Raw genomic sequence first — 23,525 nt, 5'->3', positions numbered from 1 at the left:
CCATCGTAGCTTATATAGTTAAAAGGGACTTGAATTTTTTTACTCAATATTATGCTTCTAAGACTTAGCTATATTCTTGCTTTTAGCTCTAATTCTTTTCATTTAACTCTAATCTCATTTTTTTCACTGTTATATTCAGTGGTGTGGCTCTTTCTCACTTTATTGAATATTTTTATTGAAGGACATTTAGGTGATTTTCCGATTTTTTGCTATTTCAAGACACGCTGCTATGAATATTAGCATACTGAATACTCATATACGTATCTAAGGGTGCACACAGCAAGGGGTTCTTCAGAGTTTATATTCTGGAGTAGAATAGTTGGGTTCTAGAGAGTGCGCACAGTAAGCTTTAAAAGAAAATGCCACATTGCTTTCCAAAGCTGTACACGTTTACATGCTCACCATAGTAGTTAAGGGTTGTGGAGTCTTCCAGAGAACTGTTAGGAGCTTTCATTCTTCTGCTGTTTTTTTCAATAACACGAAAGATTTGTATATTTAATACTATTAGCTACCTCTTCCTATGAGGAACTATTCCTACCACCTGGGGTTTTTTCCCCACCCCTTTTTTTGAGTGGAAGAAAATGAGGACACTCCAAATTTTAAGAATAGTTTTATTCATAAAAGTTTTAAAAGTACTTTGGAATAAAATTTGGTATTTTAATGACTGTATTGTTTTTACCTCACAAGAAGTATGTTTAAGCAAAGCAAATGCTTTTTTGTTCCTTCATGTAAGTTTTAAAAGCGAGAGAGGAACTTTTTAAAAATATGTATACATTTGGAACCTATAAGGGGATATAGAAAAAAAAAGATTGGTAGAAATAGGAATTACCTTTCTTTTAATACAGTAAATAAAAACTGGGAGAAAACAATGGAAAACAAAATTAATAGAAACATGTTGATATGGTTTTGTTTAATAATAGAGATGCCCATCGGTAAACAGGAACAGAAAACTATTGACTTTATCTTGATCCCATCCCAAACTAATCTGCATGTTTGTCAGCTTTCTAATAGGTCTTTTCTGTTCTGATCTCGAACAATGAACATTTTACTTGGTTTTGTTTCCATCCCCTTCTATCTTTACATTTCTATGTTACTCTTGGAGATCTCCTGTGGAGTTACAAATATGTTACCCTTTGTATTGTAAAGATAAAATAGCATTGAAAACAAGCAAAAGAAAGAGGAAACAACCCGCAGGGATTGCAAAACTGGTGCATTTACCTAGAATGTCTGTACTGTATTATCTTCTCCAAGGGCATGTGGGATAACACTTTCATACCCCTGAGAGAAAGCCACATCCCTCAGAAGGTTTTTGGCTATTTATAGTGTTTTTGTTTATTTTAGTTCTCTTTGCTCTGGGGGCCTTTAAAAAAAAAAAAAAAAACAGTATTAGTCTATTCTTCCTAATAATGAATGTCTGAGAAGATGCTTGTGATATATACAGCGTAGTCCAAAAGTTGAAGTTCATTAATAATTGGAATGTTGTGGAGTATGAAGTAATGAATACTAATTACTCCTTTCATGTCTGACAGCTCCCTGTGGACCAATACATCAGCCCAGACTTTAATTTGGCTGTAGTAATGGTTTCATCAATAGCACATTAAATCTGTGTTTGAGAAGATATACAGTTGAACCTGACCCACACAGTAGATACCCAGTCATAAAATGACCACAGGCTGACAACAGCTGGGTAATTACAAATAATTAAATCCACCAAACTCCAGATAATCCTAATCTTAACTAAAATATATCATATGGTATCAATCGACAGAAAACCTATCTGGGAAGTTTTATCAACACGTATTTTTTCCAAAGCAAATTTACTTGCTTACATATTAGAGAAGCTGCTGATCTGTAAAGCATCTTCATAAAATTCTCTCTCTTTAATCTTTCGAATCTCCCCAAATATTACTGAAGTACTTTTTGAACTTTAATTTTGGCTGGAGTAACCTTACTGCAAGATGTATTTCAGCTTGTTCCTGAGCATATAAATGTTTCTTAAAGACAATTTATACTTCATTCTATATTTAACTTCATATGGTTATTCTTTTAGTAATAGTCTTTTAAGTAGCATTTCCTAGAAAGAAACTTAAAACTAATAGAAATATTAGCTATATGATAGAAATTTCATTTTTATAGAAATAATCAAATGAGAGACAGCATTTTACAGATAGTATTTATTTTATAATGACTAAGTTTCCTGAAGGTTGTGCTAAAATTAATAAGAATTGTTTTAGTTAGCAAGTTTCCAGTTTCACTATGATTATGTCGCTGCTCTTGGAGTTGCTGCCATGCGTTTGTTCTGTAGTTGATTATGGATCTCTTTGAATGAGTTCCTGGGCGAAATTTAAGATAGAACCACGTTAAATTAAACCCCACACTGAATAGAACACGCTCTCTTGAGCTGGAAGCTTATGGTTTTTCAATAAACTCTGGAGTGATGTAGTTCTCTCATTATGTCCCTAGGGGTAAGTATATTTTTATTTTCAAGTCAGTTCAAGCCCGCATCTGGTAGAATTCGGCATTCTAGTCTCTCCCAATTTCTCAAGTTGAAAAAACAAAGTTTAATTGCAGAAAAAACCTCCAGCAACCTTGCTGTCCCTAAATTCAATCTAAAAAATTTTAGGTGTAATATTCAGGGTCTACAGGTAGTGCATCTTCTCATTCATCTTGCTAACATTGTTTGACTTTATCTGAAAGAAAATATCAAACAGGGCCACAGATTCATAACCTTTAGATTCTTTTCTTTAAAAAAGCAATTTTCTAAAAAAAGAACAATACAAATGGAACCAGAATTTCATTTGTCATGCTACATTATAATGTTTAAATAAGGATATATTGAAGTACATTTATAAATATATATAACGTGTATGTTTTATACATATAGGCTATATATGTATATCAAAGGGGAAATAAGCTATGATTTTATTCGCTTTTTTTTTTCCCTGTTCAGTGGTATCTGGACTCTTGTGACTTTAATCTTTTTTAAAAAAATTCTAATCGAAGTTTGCTTTTATCTTAAGAAGGACATATTGGTTATATTAACTGCATGAAGCAGTGAGCCAACTCATTTCAATTCAGGACTTTCTTTCCTTCCTTTCCTTGAACGTCTGGCCAGCTGTGCAGCTTTGAGCCGAATCCTTTCTTCCCGAGCCGGGTTTGACCACCTCGCTCCGGCCTTCCTGCCGAGGTTGTTAAGTAACCCCTCCCGGCTGCCTGCACGGCACCTGACCCTTCAGCTGTGCGCCCAGCCAGGGCTGTTGCAGCTCACAAGTCTAATCTAGAAGCTTTTCATTTGAAACAGCGGGACATGCAGTAAGGTTTTTAGATGTCTATTGAGAAGGTTCTTTGCTTCTCCTGAGTGTGTTTTTTTTCCGCAACTCCTGGAACTATTTTATTTACTTATCTCAAAACCCACCTGCTATCTCTTCACCTTGACCAAGCAGCTCCAGTGAGGCCTGGAGAATGGACTTCCTCCTATTCAGAGAATGTGTTAGCTCTCTGAATCATCCATCCTAGAGGGACAACCTTCAGTATAATAATACAATATTTTCTAAAGTTTCTCGCCAAACTGTGTTGTAAGAAAGGTTTTGCAAATGTTTTTTAAAAATAGCATTTTACTGCAGCCATTCCTAGTACAGACTTGGATCTGCCCCAGAAGCAAGTCCTTATTCTACATTGAATATTGCTGCTTTTCCATGTCTGGTTTTACATGGCAATAAAAAATAATGGCAGTTTTGTTCACGTAGTAAGAATATCTGATCACTAGAGAAATTCATGTAGGTTTTTATGATCCAAGACTGAGGGCGTTTTCAACAGTAGCTACACTAAACCTTGAGAACAGTGCCAGTAGAAGTGAAAGACATTTCCTTAGTTTCTAGACATATTTCTCAGAAGTAAGAAATGCAGATTGTAATCTCAGACTTCAGACTCTCATCTTGGTTATTTTGAGATGATGCTGCATCTGTCAACTCACAGAGATTCTGGTTTTCAGGTAAATCTGAGAATTGGGAGAGATGTTCCCCCAAGTCTATCACAGAAATGCTGTGAACATTAGCCAAGAAATTATTTTCAAGTATTTTAAATGTAATTGCATATCCATCCTCCAAAATAGTAATGACCTCCCATGACTTGAAGAAATTACAGATCTTTTCATCCCCATGATAACTTTTGGCTGGATTGTGAATAACCTTTGAAAGAATTTTGAAATTCCCAAGTACCTGACTTTTATGCCAACCTGACACATGGAAAACTAAATTTATAGTCAATTTATAGATGATTGTCTTTGTTATACAATAACTCATTCAACATTACAATAACTCACTGAGCATTTTGGCATACTTCAGTATTACGTTTTCTTTTCCTGAAAGCCAGAAGTTAGAAAACTTCTGTAAGTAAAGTTTTTTACTTTTAAAATTTTATAAATTAAGTAATTCATTTTATGAAAATATCCATCAGAAATTATAGCCCTTGGGTTCAGGCTGGGCACCTCGATAATCAGTGCTAGTCTCTTTTATAAACAAGGACAGCATGTCTAACCAAAGATCAGCTGGGCATGTCCTCTGAGCTGTGTCCTTATTTTTTTTCCTCTGGTGGTCATTGATTGTTACTGAGTCAGTCATATTCTCTCAGTACTCTCCTGTGATCAGTGGTCAGACAGGTCCACAGAGGCCAGGGTTACAAGCTGTCGTCATCAAACAGAGCAAATTACCCTGCAGTGGGATGCAGTGAACCTTATACTAGGAGTCTAGAGACCCAGGTTCCGGTCCCATCTCTGCCACTGAGCTATATGACCTTGCACAAGTCATAAACCCTTAAGGTCCATAAAAAAGAATCCATTGAATGATCTCTAGGGGCCCTTCTGGCTCTAAAATTACAACTCTGCTAGGTGAGACAGAATGTGGACAGCTCACTCTCTGTCCTATCCAATTAAAATATGGTGTTTTTACTGGGAAAACCCATATTATTTCAGTTGCGAGTTCATATAATCAGTCTGTCATGTCCAAACCAGCACTTCTCAGCCAGAGAGAAAAGGGGGCAGGAGGAACCCAGTCCCTTGGAGGGATGAGTAAAAACCCTCTGGGAGCAATTCCAGCCCACATTCAGAGACCCCTGCCCTGCTTGCTTCTCACTGCGATGCAGTGTCAGGGGCCCGAGTCCTGTTCCTGGGGGGCGTGGGGCTGGAGGGTGGGTTAAGAACTACAGTTTTTACAGAATAGCTGGAAGAGAGTAGAGGTCCAAGTTTCAGGTTGCCCTTCCCACCTGCTGTTGCTTCTCCTTGGCTTTGAATTTCAAGCGCTCGGAGCTGCCTGCTGTGTTTTCTAGAAGTTACAAACTCTGGACTCCTGTCTTTCACAGAAACAACACAGTGATTGTTTGCTTTTCCCACCCCTCTGGTTAACTCCATTGTTTTTTGGATCCTTCAAGTCAAGAGAGAGCGCTAGCCGTCAGTTTATTTTTCCCAGATCAGAGATTAACCAAAAATTAACCTAGCAGCAATGACAAAACCCACTGAGTCATTATGTAGGTTTTGCCTTTCATAGATCATAAACACCCCAATTGAGGATAATTTACTATCCCTGGGAAATGTAAACCTATAAAGTAATGTTTCAGAGCAAAATAGAAAACCAGTTTTATAGGCAGATATCCTTCTCTTTGCCATCAGCACGGCCAGTTCCCCGATTAACTGACTCTTCACAGAGAAAGTCAGCTCTGTCCCTCTAGCAGATGGATTTCTGGTTCTCAAACTGGGGTATGTGAATGCCTCAGGGCATATGTAGGTATGCAAGGGAGGTTTAGAACCATAGAACCATAGAACCATCTGTCAGTCACCTTATGGAGTGTGGCTCTAACTGAGATGTTTGGTTTAATACATATTTGATGAGTTAAAAGCTAGTGTCACCTGCACCCACAAGCAAAATTGTCAGAACCTCATGCTCCGTATTGGCCAGTCCCTCACTTTTTTTTCTCGGAAACCTAGAGAGGGAAGCACGCTTAGGTGTAGTGGCTAACTGGAAAAATTGTAACTTGCTGTTACTGGGTAGTCCAGTGGCATTAGCTGCTGTTGCACTGAGAGGAGAGGATGCTGATACCACTAACTGGTGGACCCTCTAGCGTGGCGATGGGCAAGAAGCCTGTCTTGATGTGGCCCAGGAGCTGAGGATGGTTTTAAAGATCTGTCAACAAAGAAACATATATGGCAGAGACGTATGTGGCTGACAAAGCTTGAAATACTTACTCTCCGGCCATTTACAGAAAGAATTCTCCAACTCCTCTACAGGGATTTCTCCATGAGGCCTCAACACCTCTGACTTTCAAATGTGTTAGTCATCTGGGTTTTTTTTTTTTTTTAACTTTTTGTTTTACATTGGAGTACAGTTGATTTACAATGTTGTGTTAGTTTCAGGTGTACAGCAAAGTGATTCAGTTATACAGATACATGTATCTATGCTTTTTCAGATTCTTTTCCCAGTTAGGTTCTTACGGAGTATTGAGCAGAGTTCCCTGTGCTGTACAGTAGAATATGTTAGCCTTCTTGCTAGGGGCTTGTTTTGGTTCACAAGTACCCTCTCCATCCCCACCCACTGCACACACCTCAAATCTGAATTGCGTACCGCAGTTCCTAACCCTGCCACAGTGAGCTGTCCCATTAGACAACAGTAATGAAAATACTGGACTTGATTCATTCAGTGTTCATTTAAATGTACATTTTTCAAGTGAAAAAATGTTTAAATTCCTTTTTCATCTGGGGATAGAGGTTAGTGGTTAAAAAATGAAGTTTAGGAGATGGGAATCAAAACCCAGTGAAAATTCATAAGCAAATTCAGTGTGAAATCACAGAAGGTCGTGATAGACCTGGCATTTCTCAGAGTCACTACACGAGGGAGGAATGAATTCAAACCAAGATGGAGCAGTAGTCAGAAAATCACAAGACAACGTACACAGAGGTTTATTTTAAAGTATGAGTTTTGTTATTGTGGAGATGTAAATGAGTATAAACTTTGGAATGGCTTATGTGTGAGAACCCCAGGCAGTAATTACATGAAACCATCACTCCTGAAATTTCCATTAAGAGCCAATCATGAAAGTCTTGAAATCTAGGCCAATAGTAATATAGTGAATGACACTAGCAAAGAAAGATTTTCTCAAAGCTATTTGCAAGATCAATTTTGGAAACCCTTGGACAGGGAAGCTCCATTAATGGAGAAATTTTGATGGTGCTGTCAACGTTTATATGGTTGAATATGTCTTCAGTCAAAAAGAAGCAGATTGACTAAGAAAGGTGTCCTTATCGATTAAGACCATCCTGTAACACACCTCACTAGGCTCAAAAGTGAAGACTGAACCTCTGAGAAACTATAATTAGCATGGTTACTTACCTTACAGATTGATAAAAGCTCAAATGTAAGTGACTGACCTTTTGTTAGATTGTTGTTCATTTTTGTTCACTTTTGGTAACCCCATTATGGAGGTGTAATTCACATACCATACAACTTAATCATTTAAAGTGGGCAATTCAGTGGATTTTAGTGTATTCACAGCACCGAGCAGTCATTACCACAATCAATTTTAGAATTGAAATCCCTAGGCAACCACTAATCTGATTTCCATCTCTATTGATCTACCCCTTCTGGACATTTCAAATAAATAGAATCATACAATATGTGGACTTAGATGTGATTGACTTCTTTCACTTGTTTTCAAGGTTCATCTGTGTTGTAGCACGTGTCAGTACTTCTTTCCTTTTTATGGCTGAGTAATATTCCTTTGTTTGGATATAACACAATTTGTTTATCCATTCATGAGTTTACAGACAGTGGGTTGTTTCCACCTTTTGGTAATTGTGAATAATGCAGCTGTGAACATTTGTGTACAAATTATGTAGGGACATATGCTTCCCATTCTTTTGAGCAGGTACCTAGGAGTAGAATCACTGGGTTACATGGTAACTCTATGTTTAAGATGGTGAGAAACTGAAAACTGGTTTTCAAATTGGTTGCACCATTTTACATTTCCATCAGAAATGTATGAGGGTTCTAATTTTTCTATATCCTCACCAATACTTGGTCAGTGTTTTTTTTTTTTATAACCATCTAGTGGGTGTGAACTGGCACCTTACTGTGGCTTTGATTCGCATTTCCCTGATGACTAATGATGCTGAACATCTTTTCAGGTGCTTATTGGACATTTGTAGATCTTCTTTGGAGAAGTATCTATTCAGATCCTTTGCCTTTCTTTTAATTGGGCAGATCTTTGATCTTTATATGACCGGACATTGTAGGCACTTAATACATATTTTTTTTTTTTTTTTGCGGTATGCGGGCCTCTCACTGTTGCGGCCTCTCCCGTTGCGAAGCACAGGCTCCGGACGCGCAGGCCCAGCAGCCATGGCTCACGGGCCCAGCCGCTCCGCTGCACGTGGGATCCTCCCAGACCGGGGCACGAACCCGTGTCCCCTGCATCGGCAGGCGGACTCTCAACCACTGCGCCACCAGGGAAGCCCCATATTTATTTATTGAACTGGATAAGTAAAAGAATAAATGAATCGGTATGTAAAATATTGTAGTCATATACCTATTATGAGAGAGTAAGTAATAATGTTAGAGGAAAGACCATGCTTGTTTTGGTAACGCTTATAAGCCCTAGTGTCTAGAAGACTCTCTGATAGGCTGGCACTGTGTAGGTGTTCAGTAACTGCTTGCTGAGTGAGTGAATATTTGGTTGCAATATGTTTCATGATAAAAAGAAATAACTGAAGAAATTATAAGGTAATGATTATCTTAATGAGCATATCAACTGGAAGATATGTGCAAAAGTGTTAACTAGCAGCCACTCCTTGGTTCACTTTTAACAATTGGCCTGTAGTTCATTTATCTCTTGCTGTTCTCAGTGTTTCACTTTAACGGTGATGTGAATACCCTTTTTTTGATCGTTTTTTTTTTTTAAAGGGAAGTATGTATTATACAGATATACTGGCTTAGAAGAGGGTTGACACCTGAATTAAGCTTTTTTCCTTCTGGAACAAAATTAAACACTAGGAAGTCCTAAGTGAAAACAAACCAAAACTTGAAGACTTCACCATTCAACTTAATAAAAAAAAGGCTTCCAAAGTAGCTTGTTGGGAAGATTTTTTCAAGCTTGGACACTTAACCAAAAACTGTGAAAGATTTTTTTTTAATTTTATTGAAGTATAGTTGATTTACAATGTTGTGTTAATTTCTGCTGTAGAGCAGAGTGATTGAGTTATACATATATATTCTTTTTCATATTCTTTTCCATTATGGTTTATCAGAGGATATTGAATATAGTTTCCTGTGCTATGCAGTAGGACCTTGCTGTTTATCCGTTTTAAATGTAATAGTTTGCATCTACTAACCCCAAACTCCCAGTCCATCCCTCTCCCTCCCCACCATCCCCTTGACAACCACAAGTCTGTTCTCTATGTCTGTGAGTCTGTTTCTGTTTTGTAGATAGGTTCATCTGTGCCATATTTTAGATTCCACATATAAATGATATCATGTGGTATTTGTCTTTCTCTTTTTGACTTACTTCACTTAGTATGATCATCTCTAGTTGCATCCATTTTACCGCAAATGGCATTATTTTGTTCTTTTTTATGGCTGAGTAGTTTTCCACTGTATGTATGTACCACCTCTTCCTTATCCATTCATCTGTCGATGAACACTTAAGTTGTTTCCATGCCTTGGCTGTTGTGAATAGTGCTGCTATGAACATAGGGTTGCATGTATCTTTTTGAATTATAGTTTCATTCAGGTATATGCCCAGAAGTGGGATTGCTGGATCATACGGTAGTTCTATTTTTAGTTTTCTGAGGAACCTCCATACTGTTTTGCATAGTAGCTGCACCAACTTACATTCCCACCAACAGTGCTGGAGGTTTCCCTTTTCTCCACATCCTCTCCAGCACTTGTTATTTGTAGACTTTTTAATGATGGCCATTCTGACGATGAGAGGTGGTACCTCATTGTAGTTTTGATGTGCATATCTCTAATAATTAGTGATGCTGAACATCTTTTCATGTGCCTACTGGCCATCTGTATGTCTTCTTTGAAGAAATGTCTATTAAGGTCTTCTGCCCATTTTTCGATTGGGTTGTTTGGTTTTTTGTTGTTGTTGCTGAGTTGTATGAGCTGTTTGTATATTTTGGAGATTAAGCCCTTGTCTGTTGCATCGTTTGCAAATAGTTTCTCCCATTCTATAGGGTTTTTTTTTTCTTTCATTGTTTTTAATGGTTTTCTTTGTTGTGCAACAGTTGTAAGTTTGATTAGGTCCTAGTGGTTTATTTTTGTTTTTATTTCTGTTGTCTTGGCTGACTGACCTAAGAAAACTTTGGTATGATTTATGTCAGAGAATGTTTTGCCTATGTTCTCTTCTAGGAATTTTGTGGTGTCTTGTTTTATATTTAAGTCTTGAAGCCATTTGGAGTTTATTTTTGTGTATAGTGTGAGGGTGTGTTCTAGCTTCATTGATTTACACGCAGCTGTCCAGCTTTCCCAACACCACTTGCTGAAGAGCCTGTCTTTTCCACATTGTATATTCTTGCCTCCTTTGTCGAAGATTAATTGTCCATAGGTTTGTGGAGAACTGTGAAAGTTTTTGTTGAAATATAGGATCACTACAATGGAAACAAAAGTTGAGAAATGGATGTAGACACTAGGTCATGAATCTGATCAATCTTTTGAGATTCTTAGCTGTGACGATGAAAGCTTCAGTGACTCAGTGATTTAGTGATGAAAGCTTCAGCGATTTAAAAAAACTCTGATTTTTAAATAATCTTTACACACTAAAATTGTTTTATAAAAATCTCCCTAGTCAAATAGAGTGGCCAGTGTATCAGGTACCCTTTCCTCACTATTTGATGCAAGAGACTTCATCTCAGAGCAAGACACAGTTATGAAACATCCACCAACAGCAGCCTAAGATATTATCACATTAGGGCATTCTGAGTATCTCTCCTCAAGTTTAAAAAGAGTTATTGCAAATATTGTGACATTTTAGTAAAGAGGATTCAGCATTGCCTGAATGCTGAACTTACTATACAGTGTCTTTCTTTTGAATTGATCCAATTTACCAAAGTTGATAAACTTAGGAAGGTAACCTCTCTCCCGTAAGTCAGTGAGATAAGCAGTCACTTTTTTCCCTCATGATTATTTAAAACACTATATTTAAATTAAAAACAATATGGGCTTTGGGTAACATTCTTATCATTGTCATGATGATACCTCTATAATGAAAATATACACTAAATAGGGAAGCATTCAGAATTTTAGTAAGTATTTAAGGTAAAATAGGAGACTGAGAAGATACTCCTTGCTTCCGCCATGCTCCCAGGGTCCTTAGATGAATTTTCACTCCAACGCAGTTCAGGCCACTTTGATGGAAGAATTTGAGAAGTTCCAGAGTTCATGGGTTCTGTCTGTCTGATGCCTGAGTGTAAAAATAACTTCCCCTTGGCTAGAGCCTCATAGCAGGTTCCTGGCAGGAAAAAGACCACAAAGTAGGCTGGAATTGTTTGATAGAGTTAACATAGTGACTATTTACAAAAAGAATTTGCAGGGTAAAGGGACCCCAGTAGAGGTGTTAAGGCTACATAGGATTTGCAGCAGCGGGAAGCCCTTACTGACTGTAGGCCTGAAGGTATTACCAGGTCCTCTAAGCAGAGCTATGGAACGGGTCATAGCAGGACATAGCCTTCACCAGACCACGGCCCTGAAGCTGGCAAGATCCTCTGGACCTCTCTCTCCTCCTGTACTGCTGTCTCCCACCAGTTCTTCCATTGGCCAAGCCCATCCAAAACCCGGAGGGCAAGGGAGCCCAGGTGATAACATCTTTAGGGATTAGCTACCAGCATCTGAGGTAGAGAAAAATCAGGCCCTCCCCTCGGCGGGGGAGACCGCATTCATTCATAGCTTTGCTTGCAATTACAGGAACCACATCTATCTAGGTGAAGGAAAACAGAGACTATTAGAAGGCTGCAGGGTGCCATGGCAACTGAGGGGAAGATGCAGCCAGGCTTCAAGGAAGAGGGGACCTGGAAGCCCAGAACATGCTTCCTTTGTGTTACTCTTTCATCTGAATACTGGTTTACTTCTTCTTTTCTGGGCAGCCAGGACGGTCTTTCTCTGCTGCTTGGTTCACCAGCAAGACAGAGTGACTTCAACACGAGCTTAGAGATTCCAGTTCCAACTCTCCCTTCTCTCTGTCCCAATACTAAATTCCAGGAAAGGTTACTCCTGTTGGAACAGCTCAGATGAAGTACCTGCTCCTGGGTCCCCGTGGCCAGAGCAACAGGGACACAAAAAGAAGCATGGTCGCTGAGAGCCCACCCCTGTGTGAGACGGAGCTTGCAAGGATGCTGTCCATGCATCCCACACAACAGGCTTCCTAAACTTTGCTTCTGAGCCAGTGCCAAAAGTATTAAAACTGGGTAAAGTGCCCAAGGAATTTGTATGTTTTTTATTTTTATTGCAAATTTTTTTTTGTTACCATTACTCATAGTCACATGACGGGGGCTTAGAAAAAAGCATCACTTCTGCCTAATTTTAAGTGGCTTAAATTAAGCATATTTAAGGACAAGTCTGTGTGTATTTTTCATATACATAAATTTTACGTGTGTATGTATATATACACACATATATATGTATAGACACACATAAATGCATACATACTCATTTTAGTTTATCCTTAAAGAATAACAATGTTTAATATAAGATTAATCACAGAAAGCATAATATAGTAAATAAAGCTAGTATTTGTTGTTATAGATTCTTTATATGATTTATTGTGTTTAACTGTTACAGTGACACTATGAGGTGAGTACTACTATTATCACTGTTTTCCACGTAAGGAAACTTAATCATATAGAGTTTCGTGGATCATTTCTATTCCTCCTCTTACACTTTAGGGAAACAGAGAGTAGATGAAGAATCATAAATCACCTGGTTTTATGGCCTGTATACATTACTAGAATACAGGAATGGAGTGACACCTTCATATCAGTTATGGTGCCTGAGAGTCTCCTGACTGTCTTTGTTATGCCCCCTTTAGGTACATCAAGATTGGGGATAAAGAGTGCGAATTTAACCACAGCTTTCGTCTTATCCTTCACACGAAACTGGCAAATCCTCACTATAAGCCAGAATTGCAAGCTCAGACAACCCTCCTCAATTTCACGGTCACAGAAGATGGTCTGGAAGCCCAGCTGCTGGCAGAGGTTGTCAGTATTGAAAGGCCAGATTTGGAGAAACTTAAGGTAAAAATTGTGAAATCATTCCCCCAACACTTATTCAGTGCACAGATTATAGTGCCAGACACAGGAGTGTAAGATGGGATGCCTGCCCTCCAGGATCTTTCAGTCTAATTGAGAAAACTGAGGATGTATCTGAACAGTCAAGTAGCAGCTCAAGGGTACTTCTGATAAGTAGTTAGGATTGTGCCACAGGAGGTGGGCTAGTTGTAGGTCTTGTTTGATGCAGGGGACTAGGGCAGGCAAAGACGCATACTAGTCATGGAAAGCAGGGCTAGAGAAGCAAGTACGTGCCCTGGAAGGTTAGAAGGAAGAGAGGGATTTCCTTCCCTCTGCCCAGGGTAGAGAGCTATCTCTTCCTCTGATCAGGGTAGAGAGGGCTCTCTTTCTCTCTGCCCAGGTTATAGAGGAATGTTCCCCAGGCTTCCTCTCCCCAGGTGATTGCCTGGGCCCCTGGGAGTTTTGAACTCTCAAGCTCTGCCTCCAGGAATTAGCCGATTACTACTTAAATGTTCCGGAGAACCCGCGATTGTCTGGATCCTCCCATCTCTGTAGTTTTCAGGGTGGCAGTTGCCCCGTGACCTCAGTTCTCTGATGGGTAAGTAAGGGCTGTTATGTTTAGCTTTTTTCCTGTGTAAGGATGGAAATAATGACTTTTCTGTCTTTCAATTTGAAGCAGAAACCAGAATTTTCTTCCTGTAGGTTAAATGAATGATATATGGTCATGCTCTGGACCCTGGAATGCAACCAGCTCTTACCATGCCTTCTGAATGTTTTTTTAAAGAATTAAAAAAAGTTTTGATTAGTACAATTTTAATGCTACGTGTGTTTCATCATATATGATTCCATGAAATTGATGATTAAGGAAACTCTGCTTAAAAACATGAATTTAATCACCTTTCTCACATTTTGCTTGGTTTGCCTTAGTTGGTTTTGACAAAGCACCAAAATGACTTTAAGATAGAGCTGAAGTATCTGGAGGACGACCTCCTTCTGCGTCTCTCTGAGGCAGAGGGGAGCTTTCTAGATGACACCAAACTGGTGGAGAGCCTGGAGAGAGCAAAGGCCACCGCGGCAGAGGTAGAGTGCAAGGTAGGAAAAGGCAAAGGCTGCCTGGCGGGGTTTAATGCTCTATTTGAATGAAGTGCTCGGGGTGAAAATGTAATCCAACTTGGCCGTTCTCTAAGAGTACTGACACTTCGTGGAATTCAGGTCTTTTCATAAACTGCCCTTAAAAAGTGGACTGTGTGGGATTCTGAATGGAGATAGAGGTGGTTGAACTTGTGCTTCTCCTAACGCAGGAAAGATCCAATCTTTCAGATTAGACTCTGTCAGGCTGTTATTTTTTTCCTGAGTGACTAAATTTGAAGAAAATTGGGCCCTGCTGGCTTATGTAGTCTAAAACCTTAAAAGGCTTAGCCTCCTTTGGGAAACCGACATCCTACAGTCTCACCACAGGCTTCCTGGTCTATTGTACATTTTAGAGAAATACTTAGAGTTGAAGTTTTGTTTACAGGCCTTCAGTGCTGGGAGACTGAGCCAGGGGTGATCTCCTGCTGCTCTCAAATGCGTTATTCCCCCAGGAAAGTGACATTTCCTAAAAGCTAGAAAAAAATGTTCATTTAGTCAACTTCCTGCTGAATGTCCAACATGTGTCCCAGTGTGCCTTCTGCATGCACTTTGGACGTTCACAAATGGCCACTAGCCCTTAAAATGCTGATGTTTCAAAATGAGAGGAACCCTCATTTGCTTTCTGGAGTATCCTCATTACTAAGTAATCTATTAATTAACCCAGCCAAGGCTGTGTCACCACACATCCAATATATTTGTCTTAGTTTAAGCGAGGAAATGGAATCCCAGGTTACTCTATCCTTTTAAGTAAGTGAATTCCAGGTGGCTGCTAAATGGTAAAGATTAGAGCAATTAAGTAAATTAGGTCTTAGCTTTGAAGTTAACTTCTCACCGTCTCTTAAAATGTCTCTTCCTATCTTCCTAATATATTGCCATTTTGGGACTTCCCTCTCTCCTCTACATTTTCTTTATTTTCTTTTACATACAAGTATGATGAATCAAGCCTATAAAAAAAAGGTTGGACATGGGCTTCCCTGGTGGCGCAGTGGTTGGGAGTCCGCCTGCCGATGCAGGGGACACAGGTTCGTGCCCCGATCCGGGAGGGTCCCGCATGCCGCGGAGCAGCTGGGCCCGTGAGCCATGGCCGCTGGGCATGTGCGTCCGGAGCCTGTGCTCCACGGTGGGAGGGGCCACAGCAGTGAGAGGGCCATGTACCGCAAAAAAAAAAAAAAAAGGTTGGACAAATACTGTATCTTATAAAGCCGTAGGACCAGCAGTAATCCTAGACAGAAGAGATTTGTGTCTTGAATAAAAATGAATATGTTAGTTGATGATGGTGTGCGTGTTTAATTATCACTCTGAATGTACCCAGAGGCTAATACAAAGATAAACTAAATGGAACTATATGAGCATATGGATGAGCTGGTGCAAAGTCAGAAGTAGGCAGTCACGAGTCTTTCTATAAAGGCTTTTTAGTAAGCACGGCTGTTGGATATTTTACTGACCTTGGCTGCTTTTGTATACCTTGTTGACTAATAAAGTTATTGGCATTGAATTGACCCAGCAGACTTTGCAGAGCTATCCCTGGGAGGTGATATAGCTGGGTTATTAACCCCCGAAAGAGAGAGGGGAGGCGGGAAGGTGACATTACTCAGAATAAATTCTGTAGAACCAAAAACAATCAGGTTTGTTTACTCTGTAATCATTAACACAGCTAGAGTTATGTCCATTCTCACTTAAAACTCAGCTTATAAAAAGATTACTTTAAAATATGAATTTTATGATTTTAGAAAAGCCCAAGCACAGAGATGCCATACATGTTATCCATTTTAACACTACTAATTTCCCATTTCAGATATGTCCCTTCCATCACATAGACAATATGACGAGTAAGTTACTTATGTTGTCTGATCCCACCGTAGGTGATTGAAGCTAAAGAAAATGAAAGAAAAATCAACGAGGCCCGACAGTGTTACAGACCAGTGGCAGCAAGAGCATCTCTGCTTTATTTTGTTATTAATGACCTCAGAAAAATCAACCCCATCTATCAATTCTCTTTGAAGGTAATGATGACTAGACTAAGAAAAAATTTAAACTTGAGGAGTTCAACTTGTTTCTGGAAGTTTAAAATTTATTTTTAAGCAGTCAGTGCATACAGTAAGGAGTCTACAGGACCTAGCTTGCAAAAAAAAGCAAGACAAAGAAAAAATCCTCACTTTTCTCAGTAACTTTCTTTTATAATTTTCAATAAGGCTTTGAGATAAACTATGCAACATCACAGTACATAGTTTTTGTTCTTAAGCAGAGTCTTAAGGAGTTTAATATATATAAGGGAATTCTCCTGGAGGCTCCTCTACTTTCCTTATGAAAGTGTACATGTTTCATAAAAAGATTTCATAAAAAGTGAGAATAACTATTGATTGAGCCACTGTTACATGCAAGGCACTTTCATACTTTGGTGCATTCTTATGCCTGAAACATCTCATTAAAGTATATTATTATATCCCTATTTAAAAAACCAACATGTTCAGATTTTAAATAAATTGCCAAAGAATTCACATTTCGTAATTGTAAGAGTCAGGATTTGAACCAAAGGCTGATTCCAAAGCCCATGCTCTTTACTTTGTACCATTCTGCCTCGGGGCAGTATTCATTCATTCTATCATTCAGTTTTTAAACAAATAGCTATTGAGATCAATGATAGTGCCGGATGCTGTGCTGGTTACTGAGTGTACAGTTTGGAAAACACGGATATGAGTGGAGATGTGTAGTTGTGTGTGTGTGTATAAAAGTGACAAATACAATGCGAGAGAACAGTAGGGATGGAGGGGCTGTTTTACTGGGGGCTCAGGGAAGGCTCAGAGGAAGTGAGATTATAGCTGATCCCTAAAGGTTACAGAGGATTTGGCCATGTAAAGAGTGTTTGGAGAAAGAAAGGATGTGTGAGATGGGAAAGAGTTTTCGAGATTCCAGGTGAATGAATCTATGTGGCTGGAGGGTAATGAGAGAGGGAGAAGATGGCAAGACATGAGTCCTGAGAGGTAGGAGGGTCTAGATCACATGAGGTCTATGCTGGGGAGTTTGGATTATAGCGTGTGGGCAAAAAGAAGCCATTGAAAGGCTGTAAGCAGATAACTGCCATGATGGCAGAAGACTCAGAAGTGAACAGACTTATGGTTTGAAGCTAGAATAATCAGCCCTTGGAGATGGGTTGGATACGGGCAAAAATAAAGAGGAAGAGTCACGAATAACTAGCAAGTGTCTAGTAATGTGAAACACGTGCAGAAATTCTGAGAAGCACAGTGGGATTGGATTTTAGAACAGCTGCAGGGTAGAAGGAGAAAAATAAAACCGCCCAGGAATACTCAACTACCAAAACTAGGCTAAGGTATTACAAGGAAAGAAAACTACAGAGCAGCCCCCGCCAGCATAATCTATTATGCTCACGTGGGATTTATGCCAGGAATGCAAGTTGATTAAACATGAAAAAACCACACAATGTAGTTCTTCATATTAATAGAATAAAAAAGAGAAAAATCATATAATAATTCCAATGGATGCAGACAAAGAACTTGACAAATTTCAACATCTGGTTAAAAAAGAAAAAAAAGAAACTGAGCAAACTGGGAATAGATGGTAACTTCTCTGTGTGATAAAGGGCATCTGTAAAAATTTTCAGCTAACATTATACTTCATGTTGAAAAATTGAATGCTTTCCCCTAAGATCAGGAACAAAACGATGATATCTTCTCTTAACACTTCTATTCAGTACTGCACTGGAGGTTATAGCCAGTGAAGTAATACAATAAAAGACACAGAAATTTTAAAAGAAGAAGAAAAACTGTCTTTTTTTTTTCACAGATGACCTGACCAGGTGTGTAGAAAATCATAAGAAATCTACAAAAAAGCTGAAGTGAGTTTTTAGCAAGATGGCAGGATATAAAGTCAATATACAAAATTCATTGTATTTCTATATATGAGGAACAAACAACTGAAAAATAAAAGTAATACCTCAATACTCTTTACAATAGCATCCAAAATTTTGGAACTCTTAGGGATGATTTTAACAAAACAAATACAAATCTGCATACTAAAAGCTACAAAACATTGTTAAGAAAATTAAAGGAGGTCTAACTAAATGGTGAGAGAGACCATGTTTATGGCTTGGAGCAGTCAATATTATTAAGATTTCAGTTCTCTCCAAATTAATCTATAGTTTTAATTCAGTCTTAATCAAAATCCAAGAAGGCTTTTTTGTAGAAATTGGCAAACTGATTCTAAAATTTGTGTAGAAATGCAGAGTATTTAAAAATAACTGAATAATGAAAAAGAAGAACAAATGTGGAAGACTTACAGTACATGATTTCGAGACTTACTACACTGATTGGCCTAAAGAAAAATACACTGATCAATGGCACAGAATAGACAGTCCAGCAGCAGACCCACAAATGTATGGTCAACTGATTTTTTGCAGTGAATGCCAAGACAATTCAATGAGGAGGGGATAGTTTTTACAAGTGGTGCTGGGACGACTGGATATCCACTTGGAATAAAAAGAACCTCAGCCACTACATTACTCTAGATAAAAATGAGCTCAAAATGAATAAGGTAAACTATAAAATTTCTAGGAGAACAATAGAAGAAAATGTTTGGGCTTTGGGTTAGGCAAAGATTTATTCTTAGAATACCAGAGAAAGAAAAAAAATTGATAAATTGCACCTTATCAAATTAAAAATTTATCGTCTTGAAAAGACATGAAGAAAATGAAAAGACAAGCCATAGACCAGTAAGTTATTTCCAATACACATGTTTAACAAAGAACTTATATCAGAATAGAAAACTCAATAGTAAGACAACGCAATTAAAAAAATAGAAAGGTTTGTGCATGTATACTAAGACATAAGTATTGCCCACAAGCACATTTTTAAGATGCTCAGCAGACATCAGAGAAACGCAAAGTAAAAGCAGAATGACGTATTACCGTATACCCAGTAGAATGGCTAAAATTTTACAAGACTGTCAGTAACAAGTGTTAGCACCGATGTGGTACTGCAACTCTTTCATGTTGCTGGTGGGGATGCAAAGTGTTAAAACCATTTTGGAAAACAATTTGTTAGTTTCTCATAATGTTATACATACACTTACAAAATGATCCTAACATTTTTACTCTAAGTATTTACCCAAAGGAAATGAAAACATATGTGCACTCAAAAACAAAGTACTACAAGTACATACTTATATGATCCTAAAATGAATCTGGTGTGACAGAAACATTCAGCAGTGGGCAGGGGTAGGTATCGTGGTGGGAACGGATTGCAGCGAGGCACATGAGAACTTCTGGCGGGGGGTGACATGAATAGAACGTTTCTACATTTTGATTGCAGTGATTGTTACGGAAGTATATATATTTGTCAAAACTCGAGCTGTATACTTAATGGTGCGTTTTTATTGTGTGTAAATTAAAAATTGATTTTAAAATGTAAATATTAAATGAGTACTTTGTTAATACCTTCTTACTAATATTTACTATATGTCTGTCATTGTAGGGTTTTACTTTCAGTCAAATATACATAATTCAAGGCCAATCAGTCTGTGGTCTTTGGCCCCTGTCCACCAGCCAAAAATTTTAATATTTTATGTTATATCTATTTATAGATATAGATATTTAGATATATTTACCTATGTGTTTAAGTATATGTAGATATATGTAAAAATGTATTCAGCCCCATTGTTACCAAGGCATACAATGGAGTAAGAAAGAAATATTGAGTGATTTTAAAAAGAACAAGATAATCAAAGGGGATCACAAAAGTACATGGGTGGAATAATAGAAACAAAAAAATAACCTGTTAAAAAATGGGCAAAGAACTTGAATAGACATTTTTCCAAAGAAGACATACAAATGACCAACAAGCATTTGAAAAGATGTTCAACATCACTAATCTTTAGGAAAATGCAAATCAAAATCGCAATGAGATACCATTTCACAACTATTAAGATAGCTACAAGATTAAAAAAAAGGAAAAGAAAGAAAGAAAATAGCAAGTGTTGGCAGCTATCTGGAGAAATTGGAACCCTTTTGAACTGTTGGTAGGATTGTAAAATGGTGCAATTACTTTGGGAAACAATATGACAGTTCTTTAAAAAAAATTGCCATATGATTCAGCAGCTCCACTTCTGGACGTATACCCAAAACAATCGAAATATGGTCTCAAAGAGATACTTGTACACCCATGTTCATAGCATCATTCACGACAGACAAAAGGTGGAAGCAAACCAAATGTCCGTCACTGGATGAACAGATAAATTAAAATGTTGTACGTACACACAATGGAATATTATTTAGCCTTAAAACGGAAGGCTAAATTCTGACACATGCTACAGCATAGATTAACGTTGAAGACATTATATTAAGCGAAACAAGCCTGTCACAATAAGACAAATACTATATAATTCCACTATATTAGGTATCTAGAGCAGTCAAACTTACAGAAACAGAATGTAGAACAGTGATTGCCAAGGGCTGGGGGGAGAGGGAATAGGGAGTTATAATTAAATGAGTTTTTTAAATGAGTTCTTGTTTAACAGTGTTTCAGTTGTTCAAGAAGAAAACATTTTGGAGATTGGTTGTACCACAGTGTGAAAATACTTAATACTACTTAACGGTACACTTAAAACTATTAAGACAGTAAATTTACACTTTGGGTATTTTACCACAATTAAAACTATAAATATAAATTTTTTAAAAGCGCATGGGTAGAAGAAGAGAGGACAGTGCAATTCAATTGGTCAGGGAGGAAATGTAGGTAGATTTTATGAAATAATGTTAAAAATAATAGTAATGATAGCAAACTTTGAATGAGCACTTACCATGTGCCGGAAGCTGTTCTAAGAGCTCATAGAATCCTTGTAAAACCCGTCCTGTTCTCTCTCCCCATAGATAAACTGTAGCCTGTGTGCCTGAGACTAGCTAGACATCCAGCCACCAGTTGTCACCCTTTAACGGTCACTTGTATTCCCTAGGCTTTCAACATGCTGTTCCACAGAGCCATCGAGCAGGCTGACAAGGTAGAGGACACGCCGGGACGCATCTCAGTCCTGACCGAGAGCATCACCCACGCCGTCTTCCTCTACACCAGCCAGGCGCTGTTTGAGAAGGACAAACTCACCTTCCTGTCCCAGATGGCTTTTCAGGTAAGGAAATCAGTCACTCAAAAGCAGCCCCAGAACCAAAGTCACGCATCTCTGTTTATTATGTACTGCTGCTGAAGTGAAGTTGTTTTGGAAGCTCTTCGCAGCATGAGGAGAGTTTCCGTTTCGCAGAGGGAACTTGGGCATGTGACAAACTGCTAGTAAGTCAGGGTGCATTGGCTTGGGTGGGTTTGCACTTTGGGCAGCCACATCAGCTGTCATCCTGAAAAACAGGTCAATGAGACATTGGCCTCACCTTCCCAGGTCCTGTACAGACCTCCCAGGTACTGCCGGGGAGTTCCTTGGAGAGAATCTCAAGCTCAGCTTTCCAGATCTGAGTGCCCCTAGGAGATTTTCAGAGCCCCTTTAAAAAACAGTGAATGGGTGAAGGGAGCTCCACATTTCACGCTCCTAACTTCAGTGAGACCTACTACCCTTTTACTCTTTTTGATGTGGACTTCTGCAATAGATTCTGTTTAAATAAAAGTGCCCGTGATGAGAAAGAAACATTGAGGACCACATTCCTAGATGAAATAAGAATGTGGTCCTTTTATTAGTTCATTTACTGTATATCTTTTTCTATCAGTTCAAATTGTGATGAAAGATGTCATTTCTTTTGTGTCCTCCCAAGTGCCTTGCTCAAAGAAGGCATTTTAAAATACCCGCTGTTCAGGGAGATCAGCTCGGTGCCTTGTGACCACCTAAAAGGGTGGGGTAGGGAGGGTGGGAGGGAGACGAAAGAGGGAGGGGATATTGGGCTATTTGTATGCATATAGCTGATGCACTTCGTTATACAGCAGAAACTAACACACCATTGTAAAGCAATTATATGCCAATAAAGATGTTAAAAAAATAAATAAAATAAAATAAAATACCTGCTGTTAATAGTGATAAATTAGCACTTCTTTCAATACTTTTGGTATTAATAGATTCCTTTGGGTTAAAAAAGTAATATATGGGTGTAATCACTTTATAATGTATGTGATAAACAGGAGTAATGCATTACAAAACAAAATTTTTCTTTTCAGTTTTCTCCCAATTTTATTGAGATATAGTTGACACATGACGTATTATGTGTTCAGTGTAATGATCTTATATATGTATATGTTATGAAATGATTACCCAATAAGTGTAGTTAACATTCGTCACCGCACATAGTTAACATTTTTTTTTTCCGTGATGAGAACTTTTAAGATCTACTCTTTTAGCAACTTTCGAATATACAGTACACTAATGTTAACTATAGTCACCGTGCTGTACATGACATCCCAGGACTTATGTTATAACTGCAAGTTTATACCTTTTGACTAGCTTCATCCATTTCTACACCCCTCAGCACCCACCTCTGACAACCACCAGTTTGTTCTCTGTATCTGTGATTCTGTTTTTTAAGATTTCACATAAAAGTGAGATCATACAGTGTTTATCTTTCTCTGTGTGACTTTTTTCCTTAGCATAATGCCCTGAAGGTCCATCCTTACTGTTGCAAATGACAGGATCTCCTTCTTTTTATGGCTGAATAATATTCCATTGTATATATGTGTGTACATATGTATACATTATACACACACACGCACACACACACATATATATACACCACATTTTCTTCATCCATTCATCCATATGTGGACACTTAGGTTGTTTTTATGACTTGACTATTGTAAATAATGCTGCAATGAACATAGTACAGATATCTTTTTGAGATAGTGATTTCATTTCCTATGAATATACACCCAGAAGTAGAACTGCTGGATTCTGTAATAGTTGTAGTTTTAATTTTTTGAGGAACCTCCTTACAATTTTCCATAGTAGCCACACCAATTTACATTCCCACCAACAGTGTACACATCCTCACCAGCATTTGTTCGTCTCTTGTCTTTTTGCTAATAGCCATCCTAACAGGTGTGAGGTGATATCTCATGTGGTTTTAATTTGCATTTCCCTGATGATTCGTGATGTTGAGCACTTTTTCATGTTATCTGTCAGCCGTTCGTATGCC

The 23,525-nt window shown here is 38.3% G+C and overlaps 1 protein-coding gene across 2 annotated transcripts in view; it reads left to right on the top strand.

The window, feature by feature from the left end:
* Positions 1 to 23,525, top strand: part of LOC137228975 (dynein axonemal heavy chain 11) — a 141,202-nt gene that overhangs the window by 80,867 nt on the left and 36,810 nt on the right. For both annotated transcript variants that reach the window (XM_067746172.1, XM_067746173.1), the window contains exons 21-24: positions 13,066 to 13,270; positions 14,192 to 14,356; positions 16,258 to 16,398; positions 21,359 to 21,529. In XM_067746172.1, the coding sequence (XP_067602273.1) occupies positions 13,066 to 13,270; positions 14,192 to 14,356; positions 16,258 to 16,398; positions 21,359 to 21,529 (682 nt within the window). The remainder of the gene's footprint in view (positions 1 to 13,065; positions 13,271 to 14,191; positions 14,357 to 16,257; positions 16,399 to 21,358; positions 21,530 to 23,525) is intronic.

Source organism: Pseudorca crassidens, chromosome 8 (assembly GCF_039906515.1).
Source record: "Pseudorca crassidens isolate mPseCra1 chromosome 8, mPseCra1.hap1, whole genome shotgun sequence".
Lineage (NCBI taxonomy): Eukaryota > Metazoa > Chordata > Mammalia > Artiodactyla > Delphinidae > Pseudorca > Pseudorca crassidens.
The sequence above is the reverse complement of the archived record's forward strand: the minus strand, read 5'-3'. Positions and strand labels throughout refer to the sequence as shown.